Here is a 19,798-nt window from a genome sequence, read left to right on the forward strand (position 1 = left end):
GTGAAGTTTGATCGGGCAGTTTTTGTTTTCCTACTGCTCTGGGGAGACCGGTCAGTCTTCGGTAAGCTTTGAGAAGTGGCAAATGGGCTGCTCCAGATAGCAGGGTTTCAATCCCTTTTTTTTATTTCTAAAGGTACTATGCTTTCCACCCAGACCCCAAAGACAAATGAGTCTACTTAAAAAGCATCTCTATGTATTGACCAAACACGGGATGCGTGGGCATTTGCACAAGTCCTACAGTGGACTGGCACCACACCAGAGGAGACTTCTACTTTCTACTCCTGATAGTGCTAGCTTAGACTTAAATGCCCTGTGATTTTGTAATTGAGAATGCAAAAGTTGGGCTCACTGCACTTGGGACTTAGTTTAATAATCAGCATGGTGGTCCACAGTCAAAAGACACATATTCAGGTTACTCAAGCACAATTGCCTGAGTGCATGCACTTGGTGATGGACTGGCATCCTGATCTCTAAGAAAACTTTCAATGTGCATATTGCTGCTGAAACTGGCACCAGCTTGTTTAAGATTCCTTAATGCATAAAAAAACAGGAAGAAACAGAAAATGGTAAATAAATAATTTTTTATTTAAAGAAGTAATCGGATAGCAAATAAAAAACAAAAAAACTTTTATATTATTGCATCTAGTAATGGGCATTATACCACCAAATGCAAAGCAAAAGTGTTTCATTTTATTATTCTGTTATCCTTACGCAGTTTGCTAACAGGACACATCAAGACAAGCCATCGATGCACAGCCAAGAGCCTCATGGCACCACACAGGATACTGAAAACAAGCATGGCACAGAAACCAAACAAGCCACCCAAGTCAGTTCTGAAAAGCAAGATGATTATAAAAAAATAATGAGGAAAAAAATTAGCTAAAGCTGGTAAAAAAAAAAAAGTGTGTGCCAATGTACTGTACTTTTTAGTTAAAAAAATGAGTCGCCACACAAGACATTTTTTTTTAAATGGAAAATGATTATTTTCATTTTCTGACTTGAAAATATTATCAAACATACTGTGCACCATGCCAAAGTTTACTCAAATATGTTAACTACTGAAAAATGCAAATCTCCACTGTGATGTGACCCCTTTAATAGCAGCAATGGGATGGGAAAGGCGAGTTTTCTGAAGTCAACGAGCAGACACTAGCCACCTTTTTTAACCTGTCTTATGACGTTTCATTGGATGGGTACTAGCATGCATTTTAATTCCTGAAGACCCGAATTATTCTGGAGGGTAGGCCTTTCGATTAATTAACTAGATGCAGACTGTACTAGCCTTAAACCACAAGGCTACAAATGTTCTCATTCCTCTGGTCAAAACCTGCCTTGAAAACCTCGAATCTCAAGGACAGAACGTCGAGAGCAGCCTGGCTGTCTGACTGCTAACCTTCAACATGGGATGTCAAATACTGGGTTTGCTGCACCATGTATTCAATACTGTTACTTTATTTTATTTTCCTATATTTTATGTCGTGTAAAGCATTAGTAAACCACAAGCTCTTTTTATTGGCACTGGGGCAACAAATGAAAATAAAAACTCAGGCTTACTCTCCATAAGGCAAATGAAACTTGAAAAGCAATTTCCAGTCTTCTAATATGTGTTTCAGAAAACAATAAAAATACATATATATGGTGCTTTAACAAACAAAGTACCTGATGGTTTTATAAGAGAACAGTTGAAGTTTTCATGATTTTACTCGGATGGCCTGTTCCTAATCTCAAACATTTAACAGGACAGGCCAAAGTTTGCATTCTGCCATATACTTAAAACCATTTAAAATACTGTACATAAAAATAACATTAGCTTTGTTAATGAAGTGAATGTAAACAACAAGGTAACCTGAGCATACACTTTGCTTTTCATTTATCACTTGAAAAAAATCCAAAAAGTGCAGTAGGTCGAGTTCTTTAACGCAGAATAAAATGACTCCTTGAAATGCAATGCCTGACGCAGAGACAATCAAAAAGCCATCTGCCATGTTCACTGCCATCAGCAGAGCTACACGTCACAGATGTGATCAGTAAGAGCTGCTTCTGCTATTCTCTCTCGGAAGTTCTTTGTGACAAAACTAAACATCCATATTTAGAGTCCACTACATCTAATTTAGAGCAGTGGAGGAGTGGAACCTATGGTTGTGCATCTCCTTTGCCTGCTTTTATCTTATCCACTGCTATCACAAGGTCCTGTCTCTGGGACTGTGTCCAAGAAAGCAGCCAGACCTGACACGATGGAATTAGAGGTAGCCTGATTACTTCAGTGACAAGAAAGACGTCTCTGATGTTATGAAACACAATTAGAATAAAGATTAAATAAAACACAAATTAACTGTGGAGGCAATACCTCCACCTCTTACATTCCTCTGGGACTGTTATAACTTGTCTTTTGTCAAAGAAATCTAAAGCTGTATTTGACATTATACTTATAAAATCAAACTATGTGCACAGAAAGTGCTACCACAGGATAGCATAAAAGCACCACATGATACAGAGCTTAACATAGGCCTAGTGCTCAAATTAGTGTATTTTATGTGATTCAAGAAAATAAAGATCTTTACAGAAGGAAGCCTGTTCACAATGGTGTAAATGAGGCCACATCTGACAATGTAAGCATTAAATTTAAAATGAGCATCACAACTATTTAATTCTACAATTGACATTTCTTCCTTTAAATTCGTTCCTCATGCCAGTGGCTGCCTTTACTCCATTCCTCACCAACCAAAACCTTAACCTCCTAAGGTTTAAGTTTGTCTATTGACTCAAAAAGACATAACTTAACATTTCGTTAAATTACAAAATTTCTTAATACGTATGAGCCGTGTGTTTCGCATGATTGATAAAGCCCACCATTGCCAGCTCTCTAGGCATTTGCAGGCAGGAGAAATAAGCAAACTTGAACAGCCGTTACAAAATCACAAGGTAAGACTAAAAACCAAGAAAGAATGAAGAACTACGCAGACGTCCTAAGACAGCTGACCTTCCTCCCATATAGCAAAAAAATGCATAATAGCTCACCTGACAACACAAAACTGGCCTCATGTAAGGGGATGTGTGGGCGAGTGTGCCCTTTAATGGACTGACAGCTAGACAAAGGTTTCTTGCTTTGTGCATGACACCTTTATGAAAGGTGCTGGCAAATGTGAGCGTGGAATAAACATCTTTAAAACAAATGGATGAATCACAAGATTATATATAGTGGGTGCTATTCTGAAAAGACAACACTACTATCTTTGTGGTCATGAAAGAAACTGTGAAGAAAAGAAAAAAAAAGTAATGACAGTTCAGGACATCCATGTAGAAGTTTGGGTCTGTTCTTGATTTTGTTTTGAGACAGAATGTTAAAAGCACATATGGGTTTGGACCGTGGACTTCCTTCTCTCATTTTAGAGGCCCCTGGCTTGGTTTTAGGCAGCGTTTCAGTGAGATGCTCCACAAGGATTTTCTGAAGTCTGACAGCCCATGTTTTGACTTTTCACCTGAACTCGGAACAGCGTCCCATCAGCACACATGCACAGTTTATATCGCTCCCACCCCTCTCCCAGCAACAGTTCCCCTCCAGAAGAAGAATTTGGGATCCGTGTTGTGCTGACCATGACTGTTCCGTTAAGGACTATGCTGTTCTCCTGGAATGAAAAAACAAACAAAAATGGTGAGGATGACCAGAAGCCCTAAACCATCTTAGAATATCCTGTCAGGTCCACAAGAGTGCCTGTTAAATCCTTCAATTGCATCCTTTGTACAAAAGTCTTCATTCAAGTGAAGTGAATTCCCAATAAGCACTGTTTTGCAGTTATTTCTATGTGTTGCATGATCTTCATATTTTTAACTATAACATTATCCATCAATCCATCCATTATCCAACCTGCTACATCCTAACTACAGGGTCACGGGGGTCTGCTGGATCCAATGCTAGCCAACACATGGCGCAAGGCAGGAAACAAACCCCGGGCAGGACGCTATAACATTATAACTACCTAAACTCAGCAGGTAATTTGCAGAAAAACTTTGTGTTTACAGAAAATAAAAAATATCATAAGATGAAGGATAGTAAGTTACCACAACTGGGTTATTCTAGAATTGCAAAAAGCTGTAATTCTGCAATGCCTTTGTGCATTTTTATCCTACTATATGTTTGTCAAGTATAGAGGAATATTTCAGACAAAATAAATCAAATAAATGAATAAAGTATTATGAAATGTAACAGTAAATACAAAAAAACACAATGATACGTGAACATAAATAATGAAATATGTTTACTTTTGTATGTGCTTAATTATATTTATTCATTTATGTCAATGACACTGCATGCAAGTGTGAAATGAAAAACGCCATGAAATGAAAACTGCCATCAAAGTTGAGAGGGCGGACTCTGTGTTCTGTACTGTGTTTTGATTGGTGAAGCTTTAGAAGAGTTTTATCAAGGACCAAATTTACAATGAATATTTCAGATGCACAATCCCAGTGATGAATTCACAGCTTCTTGAATTAAAGTAGCAGCTTCACACAGTAATTCTGGCCATCTTTTTCTTGCAATTATATCCACCATGGACACACACATTCACTACTTTGAGCCCTGACAATTCACCAATCAAAAAACAGCACTCACTAAAGCCTATCCTCTTAACATTGATGGGTGAAGATGACAGCTTTCATTTCATTGTGCATTTCATGTTGCCTATCGAAATAAAGAAATACTTAAATAAATATTTACATAAAACAAAATATGTATTTCATGATACACTATTTTTCACTATTTATTGTTATATATTACGATGTATTTATTTATTGGCAAAACTGGATGCCTTCATGAACAATTCTGCCCTTCCCCTCCAGGGGGCACTTTCTTTTACACTCTCTGCCAGAGGCTCATTCTCCTACTGTGCAATTACAAGCGCCTCTGGGGATTCTCTTTTGCCTGTGGCCATTATGCAGTCCAACGCTCCCTCCCAACATCCCATTATTCATCCAGAAGCTACAGGAAGATAATACAGACTCAATCTATTAAAGGTACTTAAGCATAATATTTGTTGTAATAGTGTATATGTTTTTATTTTATCATCTTATATTGTACTTTGAATTGTTATCTCTGTGTTCTATGTTTTTGCTGCAGTATGCTTTGAATTACCCCTCGGGGATTATTAATAAAGTATATCTAATCTAATCTAATCGAATTTTGTCTGAAATATTCTTCCATAGTAAAAGGCCTTGCCAATGTGCTTTTTATAAAAGATGTAATAACAACAGATCAGTACTAGTATTGTAACTAGTAATGTCCTCCTAAACAGAAAAGGGCTATTAGGTACATGTCATGCAGGGAAACAAAGAAGACATTGTCCATAATAGATACAATCCTCAATAACACAAATTAGGATATGTTACTTGTCCTCCTTTCCTGAAACTCATGCTTAAAAGTTTGATAAAACACCAGTTTCCTTGTCCATACAACTTATCTAGACCTATTTACTTACTTAATTTACTTACTGGCCATCGGACCTTACTTTTATACTATGTTAATTAGTGTTCTCTTATTTTAATTCTTATTTTGTCTTTTTTCTCTTTCTTCATCATGTAAAGCACTTTGAGCTACATTATTTGTATGAAAATGTGCTATATAAATAAATATTGTTGTTGTTGTTATTTAGGATTTATACACTGCTCCTCCGTTGAACTCTGACTTTGTTCCAGGTTGAGTGTCAGGATTAGGCGCTCTAGAACAGCATTTCACAAAAACTGACATCCATCAAGAAAGGGGGCGGTCAGTGGAGTGCTGAATATTAAACACGTACTCCTGAAAGGCGGTGTGCCTCTCCTTTTCGGTGATCACAGTAATCCATTAACTACATACCAAGTAACTCAAAACACATCTATAAACTTACAGCTTTCAGTTCCATGTCGCCTCCCATTCTGAACTCGATGGTTTTGCCCATAATGAAGACCCCTTCATTCCCACGCACAATGGCACGCCCATCAACCTTAATGCTGAGGTCACTTGTTGCGTTACTTGTAATCTGAAAACAGAAATGAGAGGGAGTAAGTGAGTGACTACTGTTGCTTCAGAATTATCATCTTCAACAAGAGTGATCCTGCGGTTAAACCTTGCCCTTCAAAATACAATTCTAACAATAAATCATCATTTATATGGTGAATTGCAAAGACACTCATTAAGCACCTTTGTGCTTCACATTAAGCTCATTTATTACTTTGACTTGCACCACATACTTAATGCCAGATTTCACTTTCTGCACATTATGTCTTTGTGCTTTTGTTTGTTTTTGTAATCCTAGTAGGCCTGTGTATTGTTGCCTGGAATTAAACTATTATGTACAAGCACGTACAGCTCATCTCTGAAAGAATCAATACAAGTATGAATTATTCAGTATTATAGCACAAGTAAAACATTACACATTATTATATGGCTTGGTAATTTGTTAAGTTTACGTTTTGGAAGTGCCTGCCAGCCAGCATTACTAACAACTTGGATTTGGCAGTACCTGCACACCAAATAGTCTCTCTGGTACATGAAATTCAGAACTTCTGCTTGTTGGTATCAAATAAAGACAATTTCACACTGTCAAATGAAAGCCTGTCAAAATATCTGAGGGTTGCTTTTAGGCTTGCAAACAATATACTGTGTAAAATTACTAGGTTAACTTTATGAATTAAAAAAATGGATTAATATTAGGTGAGGCACAGTACTAATATCATACCATACCATACTAATTTCCCATTGGGATTAATAAAGTATCTATCTATCTATCTATCTATCTATCTATCTATCTATCTATCTATCTATCTATCTATCTATCTATCTATCTATCATATGTCAGAAATCATGGGACTTTTCCTATGTACAGTACAAGTCATTTAAAACACTTGATTATCATCACCATTGGTGCTCTTCCTGAAGGTAGGCACATGAACATCATAATGCACTGCATATGAAAAAGTCACAACAGCCAAGTTACAAAGTTGGCATCTTTCTTGACTGGTCATAATGTGACAATACCAAAGTTGTGCTTTGTAATATTCTCTGATTGAACATTTTAAATAAATGAAAAAAGTCAAACCCTCTCTGTTGAAGCCTTCTTCACATTCAGTATCTTTACACCCTTCGGAAGGTGAAACTCATGGTTGTCATAATCAGTGCTAAACAACGTGTTCTTGGTCCTGGGATCCATAAAAGTCATGCCAATGTCACTGGTGATGGAGGTTTTCTCTTTATCAATACTCAACTTGGTTACACCCTGTTGGAATACCACCTATGGAAAAGAAAAGCCATTAGCACAAAGGTGACTCTTCTGCTGTAATGCATTTGTCAATCTCTTTGCACCTTTAACACAGCATTCCTTTCTGCTATTTTGCTGTTCATTTACTTTACACTGTATAGCATAACACCATAACACACAGGGAGCAAAGAGAAAAAGGCCACTTGGTAGCTATCTATCTGTGCACCCATAAAAGTGAGCCAGGTAGTGGTTGAGCAAATGGGTAGATATTACAACCTGGATAAATGAATATGGAGAGCTGAAGTGAACTATGGCACAAACGCCAGTTCTTTGCTTAACGACCTAGTCAAACTGAAAACTTGTGCAATATTTCTGCCAAAATAGATATTCTTCTTTCTTCAAATGAAAGAGCATCATTATTATGTCATGTTTACAAGCAAATTCTGTATGAGTTTGATTTAATCCTTTAAAAACTCACTAGTTCAATCTGCACTGTTGTTTAGTTCAGATTGTTTGGGATAAAATGTTGAAATACTGACCATATTCTGGCCATATTCCTTACCTTAGTTCTCACAGTTCCACCTATACAACAAATCAACTCTTACAGTTAGGTCCATAAATATTTGGACAGAGACAACTTTTTTTCTAATTTTGGTTCTGTACATTACCACAATGAATTTTAAATGAAACAACTCAGATGCAGTTGAAGTGCAGACTTTCAGCTTTAATTCAGTGGGGTGAACAAAACGATTGCATAAAAATGTGAGGCAACTAAAGCATTTTTTAACACAATCCCTTCATTTCCAGGGGTGTAGAAATCAAATTTTTTTCTACTTGTCCACGGACAAGTAAACTTAGAAAATCCACTTGTCCGCCAGTTAAATTCACTTGCCCATAAACAAATAACAAAAGTGAAAAATAGTTTATTTTTTCTGATCTCTTTTATTGATACCAAAACTGCCTTCCATTTTAAAACTGAAAAAAGTTCTTTCAGGGAGTAGTACCCTAAGTTCTTGTCTATAAGCCGGACTCATGTATTAGCCGGAGACCAAAAATCATACGAATTTTTAAAATAAAATCGTATCATAGATAAGCCGGACTCATGGATAAGCCGAACGTACTATAACCTATAACTAATAGAAGGGAGTGAGGTCAGTGGTCTCACTCGCGCCCATTTAATTTCTTTAAGGGGGGAGAGAGTGTGAGATATTGCCGTCTCTCTCACTCCCCGCATGGCGCGGTTGGAGCGGCCGGAGCGCGTTCTTTCTGCTCTGGGCGTCGCCGAGTCAACACGAGTGCGTAGCGGTCATTTAAATTGTGATTTTATATGTAAGCATATTTAAATATATATCGCGGATTTCTGCGGACAATGGGTCTTTTAATTTCTGGTACATGCTTCCTCAGTTGGTTTGCCCAGTTGATTTCATACAAGGGACGCTATTGGCAGATGGCTGAGAAGCTACCCGGCTTACTGTTCTCTCTCTCTTGCGCTGACTATCTGTGATCCTGACGTATGGGGATTGAGCAGGGGGGCTGTTTGCACACCTAGACGATACGGACGCTCGTCTAAAAATGCTGAAAGATTATCTTCACGTTGCTATCTTTTGTAAAGCTGATTCCTGAAAAGACATGCTGCACAGTGCTTCGCATACTTAAAAGCTCGAAGGGGCACGTATTGATTTTTGACTGAAAAACAAACTCTCCCTCTCTCTCTCTTTGTCTGCTCCTGACGGAGGGGGTGTGAGCTGCCGCCTTCAACAGCTTTGTGCCGCGGTGCTTCGCATACTTAAAAGCCAAACAGACATATTGATTTGTTTGCTTCACTCCTTTGAAGAGGAAGATATGTTTGCATTCTTTTAATTGTGAGACGGAACTGTCATCTCTGTCTTGTCATGGAGCACAGTTTAAACTTTTGAAAAAGAGACAAATGTTTGTTTGCAGTGTTTGAATAACGTTCCTGTCTCTCTACAACCTCCTGTGTTTCTGCGCAAATCTGTGACCCAAGCATGACAATATAAAAATAACCATATAAACATATGGTTTCTACTTCGCGGATATTCTTATTTCGCGGGTGGCTCTGGAACGCAACCCCCGCGATGGATGTATAAGCCGGACTTATGTATAAGCCGATATTCTATTTTTTCATTTTCACAACTTTTTTCCTTAGATAAGCCGCGGCTTATTGACAAGAACTTAGGGTACTTTGCCACCTTGCTCTAGAACATTATATAAAAGATTCTCTTATCATTTTAACTCACTAATAAACAATGCCTTCATTATAGCTACACTAGTTCTGTTTCACATATTACAGTTACATAACAGAACACTGTCCTGGTTCATTTTTTGCCATGTTCTTCAGCTTTTGTCTTGCAACATCTTCTCCCCCAAGAATCTTTACCATCTCAGGCAGCATGGGCTGAATGCTGTTCATTTCTGCTTGAGCTGAACTGCATGGTTCCTGGACTGATGGTCCTGCAGAAGTGGATTGCTGATGACTTTTCAGGTTTTTATGAGTGATGTGCCTGTTGCCAGATGACAGCCACAATTCCATAGCTGGTAGTGGGTCATACTCTTCTAAAGGTTTGCCATTAACAACAATGCGCATCTGGTTTTGAAGGTTTTCCTGAGTCAGGCGGGTTCTTAGAGAACTCTTTACTAAATTCATATTGGAGAATAATCTCACACAAGAGGAAAAAATAATCACGTCTAAGTGAAGATTTTTATAGATATTTCATAACATTTGGAAACCGTTAGAATGTTTTCTTCTTTATTTTTAATAAACTGACAGCGTGAAACCAACTTGTTTTATATGAAAAATTCTCTAATCAAAAACGATCTATAGACAGCTCATCAAAATTGATGTTGTCACGCAATAAATTTCTTAACTCCTCAATATATCACAACCTACGTGAAATCGCAAATTTCAGGAAAGATTAACTGCCTAACAAGCATTGTTATGTGGTGAAAACATTTGCATTGTAAGTAAAATGACCGCATTTTTATGTAGAAACAATGAATTTTATCAATCGTCTTCTATAATACGCTACCGTGGCTATTCGTTTGTCTGTCCAGGATTTTAAATCACCTGTAGCTCGCAAACCGTTTCACCTATTGACTTGAAATATGGTACACATATACTACGTGACGTCTACTATCCGCTTTCGGGGTGATGATTTGTATTACTCTTCATTTTTATTTTATTTTATTGTTGAATCAACTCTCAGCACCGCGCAGCAGGGAGGCCGTGCGGCGCATGCGTATATGCGCCGTTCTCATTCCCCACCACCTTCGCTAATCATTCTTGTGGCAGATTGAAGACTTAAGTGCCAGCTTAAGTGAAAAATTAAAGAAAATGTACTAAGTAATTGCAACACAAAAACTAACTTAATCAGTTTTAACGCGAAAAGATGCCAACAAAAGAAGAGAAGCAGTGAGCCGCTAGGGTGGAGAAAAGAAGAGCTGCTTAGGAAGCAGCAAGCGCATCAACCTCTGAGCAAACGAATGCTAAACAGAGACAGAGAAAGAGGATGAAAACTAGGAATGCTCAAGTCAAGTGCATTCACTGCACGTTATCGTGCAGTACGTCGTTACTGGTAATATCCATCCATCCATTTTCTAATCCGCTGAATCCGAACACAGGGTCACGGGGGTCTGCTGGAGCCAATTCCAGCCAACACAGGGCACAAGGCAGGAAACAATCCTGGGCAGGGTGCCAACCCACCGCAGGACACACACAAACACACCCACACACCAGGGCCAAATTAGAATTGCCAATCCACTTAACCTGCATGTCTTTGGACTGTGGGAGGAAACCGGAGTGCCCGGAGGAAACCCACGCAGACACGGGGAGAACATGCAAACTCCACGCAGGGAGGACCCGGGAAGCGAACCCGGGTCTCCTAACTGCGAGGCAGCAGCGCTACCACTGCGCCACCGTGCCGCCCTACTGGTAATATATAAAAGTTATTGATTAAAATGAAAAATCATCAGATTACATCGTAATGTCTGCATGAAAAAAATGGCCGCATCTCCAAGCGTGTAAATAGTAGGGTAAAATACTTATGTAAGACCATAAGAGTGCTTCCCCTTTGAAAAATTAGCCGTCATTTTGTAAATAATATTGAAGACCAATTTCAGACATGAAGAACATGCTTAAGTAGGCGGTTTCCGCACGAAGTTCATACCGGAATGTTTAAAAATTGAAAGTAGTGTTAAAGATGTGCCCTGCACAGCACATATAATTATTTTTTCTCTTGTCTCTTGCACTTGTCCGCGGACAACTGAAACCAGAAAAACACGCTTGCCCGACGGTCAATTTACCCGTATCGGACGAGTCGGGCGTTGGATTTCCGCACCCCTGTATATAAATCCTTATCAACCTTTAACCCCTCAGGGACATGGTTTCTTCTAGCTGAAATTCTGAAGGCCACACACACCATTTTCATTTTGAAAATTGACTCCTTTTCTTTTATGATTTACACAAGTAAGTTATCATTTTAATCAGCATTATGGTGGGCGCATACACCGTCAGCATGGCACTGCAAGATCTAAACGCTAGTGTGGCGAATTCCTCGCGTAATGAAGTAACCTTAGCTGCAGGTGGAAGTCCCATTTTACTTCTGGTGTCAAGCAGAGTTGTGTTGCGTTAACAGCAGTCTGTTAGCCGGTGAAAGTGATTTGAAGAAGCTGTCTGTTGCTACGGTTCTGCCTTTGTCCAGAAACGGCTCCATAAGCTTTATGACCACAGACTTGGAAAGTCTTTGCCCTGGGTTGTAACTCAAAACACAGCTCTCAACAAAATGTTGCCAGATGTCCAAAATCGCAGCAAACCTCTAGATTTACACACGTTCTGCACGGGTGTCTTTTTATGTCAAAGCACAAATGCTGCATGCCGCATGATACTCTGTTAGTGGTCACTGGACATTGTATCTTTGATTGCCGGTACAACAAACAGTTCTGAGCAGGTATCCGCCACACTGTGGTCATTGCTGCTCTTATGAAAAGAATGGAGATAAACGTCATCAACTCAATAGAGGGAGAGGCAAATTCGTTGTACCACGTGAACGTCACCGACAGAATAAAACTGAATAATAAAAAAACAAGCACTAACTTTTACAAGTAGCCAGAATTTACATCCGGCTGTTACCTTACTCAAGTCAAATGTATGTTTTTATTATATTATAGTAATAATAATAGCAGCTCACTCAAAACACGGAGTGCCCGAACTCAAACCTGGAACCTTTTGCTTATAAGGCAGCAGTTCCTACTTCTGCGCCATCCAAGAATACGTATTAACTTTCTGTCGATTGACATTTCAGATTGGGTTTGTAGCTCATTGACAGCCACATGTAAATTGAATGATTTTTTTTTTACTTAGTTTATATTCTTGAATAAAAATGCACGTTTATTTGATATTTGGACTAGAGTCTTCACACATTATACACTTCTCATCATTATTAGTATAACATGGAAAAAGTTTCTTCTTTAGGTATGTGTTCAGCATTTCTTGCCTCTGTGATAGACGACCAGGAGCCCTGACCTGCCGGGATGCCTGGAGGAAGGAGGAACTGGGAGAGCGGCAACTCTTTTCCCTGGGTTCCTGGCCGGTCCTTAGTCCCTGGGGGGATCATCGGACACCTGAAGTCGGTCATCAGACACCTGGAGCACATCCGGGGCTGAATAAAAGGGGCCGCCTCACTCCATTCGGGGGCTGCAGTCGGGAGGAAGAAGACAAAGCTTGGTGGAGAGGAGTGGAGGTGGTAAAGGACACTGTTGAAGGACTCAAAAGGGTGATTGGTGCAGGGGCACCGTGTGCTGTGTGTGAGAATTTTGTAAAATAAATGTGTGCTTTTGGTAGACATGGAGGTGTCCATCTGTCTGTGTCCGGGGCTGGCTTCCACACCTCACATTTATTTCCTTTCATCCTACACTTACCCAGATCTTTGTAGACACGGAACACACATGAAATGCATGTATTCCAAATAACAATATACTGTATTATTTACCCTATACAACTCCAGGAACCTCACACACAGATAAGGACACTTGGCTTGAGCTGGGAGAACCTTTTTTTTTTTTTGAGTTGAGCTCTGTCAAAGTGGGGGATGGGACAGCAGGTTGCTTGTGCTGATCGACGTATTTACAAAACAAAAGATGCTCGTGGTAAAGGTGCAAAGGGATTTAAGATGGACCGGGATTACAAGTTTTTTTGCAGGTTTCAGGAATTCTAGGTTTAAGTTAAAATATCTGCTGACTCCATGCACTCCTTTAAAGGGTAACTTCATAATAAAGGCCACTTGTTTAAATAGGCATTAACTTACAGTACTGTTCTTATGCTCTCTTTCAACAGCAGAAGCAGTAGTAGTAGTAATAACAATAGAATTTTCACATGTCCAGAGTACACTGAAATTCTCACTTGCATGTCCATGTCCAGCAACATGCAACATGTTGCCACTCTCCAGCATCACGATAAACAATAAAGTATTAAAATATCTAGGCTTATATTATTTAAAAGTACAATTGAATTGTGTACTGTTCATTTTACTATTTGCCTCTGTACATGGAACTGTGTTTTCATTTCTCTACTGTTTCACTTTTTTTTAATTTGTATTTTGGCTTTGATAGTCCAACTTTTAATATTTGTTTTGAGAATGGGAAACTCATTCTATAAATTAAATGTTAGATTATCTAAACAGATGTCCAATATATAAGCATATTGTTCTACATATCAATATGCATCTGATCCCCTGATCAGTGCCCTGATTTGTACTTGAGGGTAAACAAAGGTCATGGAAGGGCAGAACTTTAATCTTATGAACCTGTACTAAAATAAGATTTTACAAAATATATGAATGAATGAATCACTATATTGAATCACTTGGATTTTTTTTTTATTTTACAGATGACAAGACTAAAACATGTGTTTTATACATGTTCATGTACATGTTAAAAAGTTGCTATCCATAGATTTTAGGGCTTTGTTTCCAACTGTTTTCCATAGACACTCTTATACAGTTTGCTCCTAACAGTTTCAGTGAACGTTGTATATGGAAAGATTCTATCAGATCTTGCTAGAGTTAATCGCAAGCTTAAAAGAAAATTTATTTAAAAAAATGCCTGCCCATTTTCAGAAGAGGGGAAGAATTATGCTATTTATTTCACAGGAGATTGGGTACAAAAACTATTTAATAAAGTCCTTTAACTCCTTGTAGCTACATTAAGACAGCAAGTGGATTCTACCCAGTAATTTTACTTGAACAGATAGGTAGTATATAATGCTTTCCATCGATTTTGATCTGTTTGCTTCCCGTAGATGGCATGCAATCTTTTTTTTATTTAGAGGAATGATCTCTAACCAGTTTCTTTTTAACTGGTAGTGTTTGGAGGGATCACAGGATGTAACATAATATCAGACTGTGTTAGAATCATATAGAGTACCACCTCAATGTGCCAACATGAAAATGCAAATGGAGAAAGGCTTGCAGTGGAGTTCTGGAAATGATGGTTTCTTCTTATTGTACAAGCTGAGCAGAACTTAAAGTAACATGTGGATACAGGTAAATTAAATCTGTCTTAAGCAGTTAAAATGATTCTCTGCTAAACTGTGTCAGAAATGAACAAGTTGAAAATGAATCAGAGGAATTCTTACTGGCTGGTTGTTGCCTGTAATCACAAGGTCTTCATTCTTGCGGCCTCCAACTGTGCTCTTGTGCAAAGGGTGTACTACCCCCATATCAGACTCTTGCTTGAAGCGTAACACACCACTGTCATGGAATTCCATGCTTTCACAGCCATTAGGACCGATTCTGATAACCGTCCAGATAACCAAGGTAATCTGTGAATGACAACATATTTGGCCTTGTGACACCTTTTAGCAGCAAGTGTAAAGAAAAAACATATATAAGCTTTTTTTATATAATAAGCATAACCTTGAAACATAGGATAGGATAGTAAGGAGGCTTTTTGGTAACATTTAATTGTTCTCAGTGGTCAAAGTTTTGTTCTCTTTTAACTTTAAGAAAGTAAACCCAGGATAGGCTCGATGACTATTATGAAGTATATAAAGACAGCAACTTGGACTGAATCCAAAAGTAATCTATACTTTCCAGCTCCACTGCTTTTATGATACACATGCCCAATATATAGCTTCTCACACAAGATTCTTTTCATTCCAGAGAACTATTATTTCTGTACTGTAATGGAAGCCTCTGTTGTTCTCTTCAAAAACTTCCAGGCAAATTGTCAACTAATTACCATAAAAACTGGTCAAGACAATCATTTACCTTTGTTTTACTTTTACATGATCTTTTCCTGATTTACTGATGGATGGAAAGTCACACTAATGCAGAATGTACATGGACATACAATGTGATTTCTGAGTTAGGCAAACACTGTGACCTGCAGGGTCAGCAAATGTTCAGTACAATAAATTCACTAATCTGTACTTTATTCATGTCTTACTTATCACCTTTTGCCTTCCAAAATATTCACAAGTGTGATAGTAGTCTTGAAAGGGTTTATATTTTAATTTTGAATCACAGGATGGTACTCAGGGGCTGGTGATGAACAAACATACTTAAAAATAACAACATGCAGCAATGCATTCTAGATACGACGTAAAGCTACAACATCACTCATGGCAGAAGGCAGAACAAAAGACGAATAACTAACTAACGAAACAAACATTTATGTATTGCATGATTTTTGTTACTGACTGCAATGAAAACTTGAAGCCCAATGTAACGTGAGGAGCATGGACCTCTTTTGACTATCTTTGTTTGGTTGCCCATTCTAGAAGTGATAATGTTTTCTTGATTTGGTGACTGCCTTTCGAAAATCTTTCCTCAGTTAATCTAGAAAGCCAGTTATTACATATATAATTTGCTGTAGACTGGAAGGCAGTTGCTTTCTACAGATCACAGCTCACCCCAAATAATTCACTTTTATTTAAAAGACCAGCATGATGTAGAGGCAGTCCACATTAATGATAGGTTGGACTGGTCTCGGTACACAGAGGAACGATATAAGAAAGGGCAGAGCAGGCAATTTGTCTTTAGGTGACTACATTCCTTTAATGTGGGAAGTGACATCCTTCACATCTTCTATAACTTTATGATGGCCAGTGTTGTTTTCTACTGTATGCTGTTGTGTGCTGGGCTAGCAGCATCATTTCAATAGAGGTTCACTGAATCAACAGGGTAATTAAAATAGCAAACTCAGTTATAGGACACATGCTGGACTCCTTGAGGTAGCAAACTAGAGACTTAAAACTGAGTGCCATTATGAATAATGCTGAAGGTCCTCTCTCTGACACACTGAGTACTTTCAGCCAATGAATTATTCAGTAGAAGTGTGTCAAGAAACGCTACCTTTATACCAACAGCAATATATCTGCATAATGCCTCACTATGACTATGACAGCCAAATTAGAATTTTTCTTTCTTTTTAATTTTCTTGCTTTATGGTCATTCTGGTGTGTGTATTTATTTATTTGTCTACCTATTTGTCCATCCATCCATCCATTCTCTTCTGCTTATCCGAGGTCGGGTCGCGGGGGCAGCAGCTTGAGCAGAGATGCCCAGACTTCCCTCTCCCCGGCCACTTCTTCTAGCTCTTCCGGGAGAATCCCGAGGCGTTCCCAGGCCAGCCGAGAGACATAGTCCCTCCAGCGTGTCCTGGGTCTTCCCCGGGGCCTCCTCCCGGTTGGACATGCCCGAAACACCTCACCAGGGAGGCGTCCAGGAGGCATCCTGATCAGATGCCCGAGCCACCTCATCTGATTCCTCTCGATGCGGAGGAGCAGTGGCTCTACTCTGAGCCCCTCCCGGATGACTGAGTTTCTCACCGTATCTGTAAGGGAGAGCCCAGACACCCTGCAGAGGAAACACTTTTCAGCCGCTTGTATTCGCGATCTCGTTCTTTCGGTCACTACCCATAGCTCATGACCATAGGTGAGGGTAGGAACATAGATCGACCGGTAAATTGAGAGCTTTGCCTTATGGCTCAGCTCCTTTTTCACCACGACAGACCGATGCAGAGCTCGCATCACTGCGGACGCCGCACCGATCCGCCTGTCGATCTCGCGCTCCATTCTTCCCTCACTCGTGAACAAGACCCCGAGATACTTGAACTCCTCCACTTGAGGCAGGATCTCGCTATCAACCCTGAGAGGGCACTCCACCCTTCTCCAGGTGAGGACCATGGTCTCGGATTTGGAGGTGCTGATTCCCATCCCAGCCGCTTCACACTCAGCTGCGAACCGATCCACAGAGAGCTGAAGATCACGGCCTGATGAAGCAAACAGGACAACATCATCTGCAAAAAGCAGTGACCCAATCCTGAGTCCACCAAACCGGACCACCTCAACACCCTGGCTGCGCCTAGAAATTCTGTCCATAAAAGTTATGAACAGAATAGGTGACAAAGGGCAGCCCTGGCGGAGTCAAACTCTCACTGGAAACGGGTTCGACTTACTGCCGGCAATGTGGACCAAGCTCTGACACCGGTTGTACAGGGACCGAACAGCCCTTATCAGGGGGTCCGGTACTCCATACTCCCGGAGCACCCCCCACAGGATTCCCTGAGGAACACGGTCGAACGCCTTTTCCAAGTCCACAAAACACATGTAGACTGGTTGGGCGAACTCCCATGCACCCTCCAGGACTCTGCTAAGGGTGTAGAGCTGGTTCACTGTTCCGCGACCAGGACGAAAACCATACTGTTCCTCCTGGATCCAAGGTTCAACTATCCGACGGACCCTCCTCTCCAGAACCCCCGAATAGACTTTTCCAGGGAGGCTGAGGAGTGTGATCCCTCTGTAGTTGGAACACACCTTCTGGTCCCCCTTCTTAAAGAGGGGGACCACCACCCCGGTCTGCCAATCCAGAGGCACTGTCCCTGATGTCCATGCGATGTTGTAGAGACGTGTCAACCAAGACAGCCCTACAACATCCAGAGCCTTGAGGAACTCCGGGCATATCTCATCCACCACCCGGGCCCTGCCACCAAGTAGTTTTTTTGACCACCTCGGTGACCTCAGTCCCAGAGATGGGGGAGCCCACCTCCGAGTCCCCAGGCTCTGCTTCCTCATTGGAAGGCATGTTATTGGGATTGAGGAGGTCTTTGAAGTACTCCCCCCACCGACCCACAACGTCCCGAGTCGAGGTCAGCAACGCACCATCCCCACCATATACAGTGTTGACACTGCACTGCTTCCCCCTCCTGAGACGCTGGACGGTGGACCAGAATCTCCTCGAAGCCGTCCGAAAGTCGTTCTCCATGGCCTCCCCAAACTCCTCCCATGCCGAGTTTTTGCCTCAGCAACCACTGAAGCCGCATTCCGCTTGGCCTGCCGGTACCTATTAGCTGCCTCCAGAGTCCCACAGGACAAAAAGGACCGGTAGGACTCCTTCTTCAGCTTGACAGCATCCCTCACCGCTGGTGTCCACCAACGGATTCGGGGATTGCCGCCACGACAGGCACCGACCACCTTATGGCCACAGCTCCGGTCAGCCGCCTCAACAATAGAGGCACGGAACAGGGCCCATTCGGACTCAATGTCCCCCACCTCCCTCGGGACGTGGTCGAAGTTCTGCCGGAGGTGGGAGTTGAAGCTACTTCTGACAGGGGGCTCTGTCAGACGTTCCCAGCAGACCCTCACAACATGTTTGGGCCTACCAGGCCTGACCGGCATCCTCCCCCACCAACTGAGCCAACTCACCACCAGGTGGTGATCAGTTGACAGCTCCGCCCCTCTCTTCACCCAAGTGTCCAAGACATGTGGCCGCAAGTCCGACGACACGACCACAACGTCGATCATCGAACTCAGGCCTAGGGTGTCCTGGTGCCAAGTGCACATATGAACACCCCTATGCTTGAACATGGTGTTTGTTATGGACAATCTGTGACGAGCACAGAAGTCCAATAACAAAATACCACTCGGGTTCAGATCTGGGGGGCCATTCCTCCCAATCACGCCCTTCCAGGTCTCACTGTCATTGCCCACGTGAGCACTGAAGTCTCCCAGCAGTACGAGGGAGTCCCCAGAAGGTATGCCCTCTAGCACCCCCTCCAGGGACTCCAAAAAGGGTGGGTACTCCAATCTGCTGTTCGGTGCATATGCACAAACAACAGTTAGGACCCATCCCCCCACCCGAAGGCGGAGGGAGGCTACCCTCTCGTCTACCGGGGTAAACCCCAATGTACAGGCTCCAAGTCGGGGGGCAATAAGTATGCCCACACCCACTCGGCGCCTCTCACCGGGGGCAACTCCAGAGTGGTAGAGAGTCCAGCTCCTCTCAAGGAGATTGGTTCCAGAGTCCAAGCTGTGCGTTGAGGTGAGCCCGACTATATCTAGCCGGAACCTCTCAACCTCACGTACAAGCTCAGGCTCCTTCCCCTTCAGAGAGGTGACATTCCACATCCCAAGAGCCAGCTTCTGTAGCCGAGGATCGGACCGCCAAGGTCCGTCTACCTATTTGTCTATTTATTTATTTAAAGAGCATCTGTAAAAAGCCAAATTTCCCCCTAGGAACAAAAAGATCTATCTAACATTAAAGAAAAATATAGCC

The 19,798-nt window shown here is 41.1% G+C and overlaps 1 protein-coding gene across 1 annotated transcript in view; it reads right to left on the bottom strand.

Annotated features, from left to right (window-relative positions):
* Positions 1-564: 564 nt before the first annotated feature.
* The window catches only part of sgcb (sarcoglycan, beta (dystrophin-associated glycoprotein)), a 32,804-nt gene continuing 13,570 nt past the window's right edge, over positions 565-19,798 (bottom strand). Inside the window, exons 3-6 of the mRNA XM_028802212.2 lie at positions 14,878-15,063; positions 7,071-7,262; positions 5,880-6,011; positions 565-3,626 (exon numbers count right to left, since the gene is read on the bottom strand). Of these exons, the coding sequence (XP_028658045.2) occupies positions 3,420-3,626; positions 5,880-6,011; positions 7,071-7,262; positions 14,878-15,063 (717 nt within the window). The 3' untranslated portion in view covers positions 565-3,419. The remainder of the gene's footprint in view (positions 3,627-5,879; positions 6,012-7,070; positions 7,263-14,877; positions 15,064-19,798) is intronic.

Source organism: Erpetoichthys calabaricus, chromosome 5, assembly GCF_900747795.2.
Source record: "Erpetoichthys calabaricus chromosome 5, fErpCal1.3, whole genome shotgun sequence".
In the NCBI taxonomy this organism is placed as follows: Eukaryota; Metazoa; Chordata; class Cladistia; order Polypteriformes; family Polypteridae; genus Erpetoichthys; species Erpetoichthys calabaricus.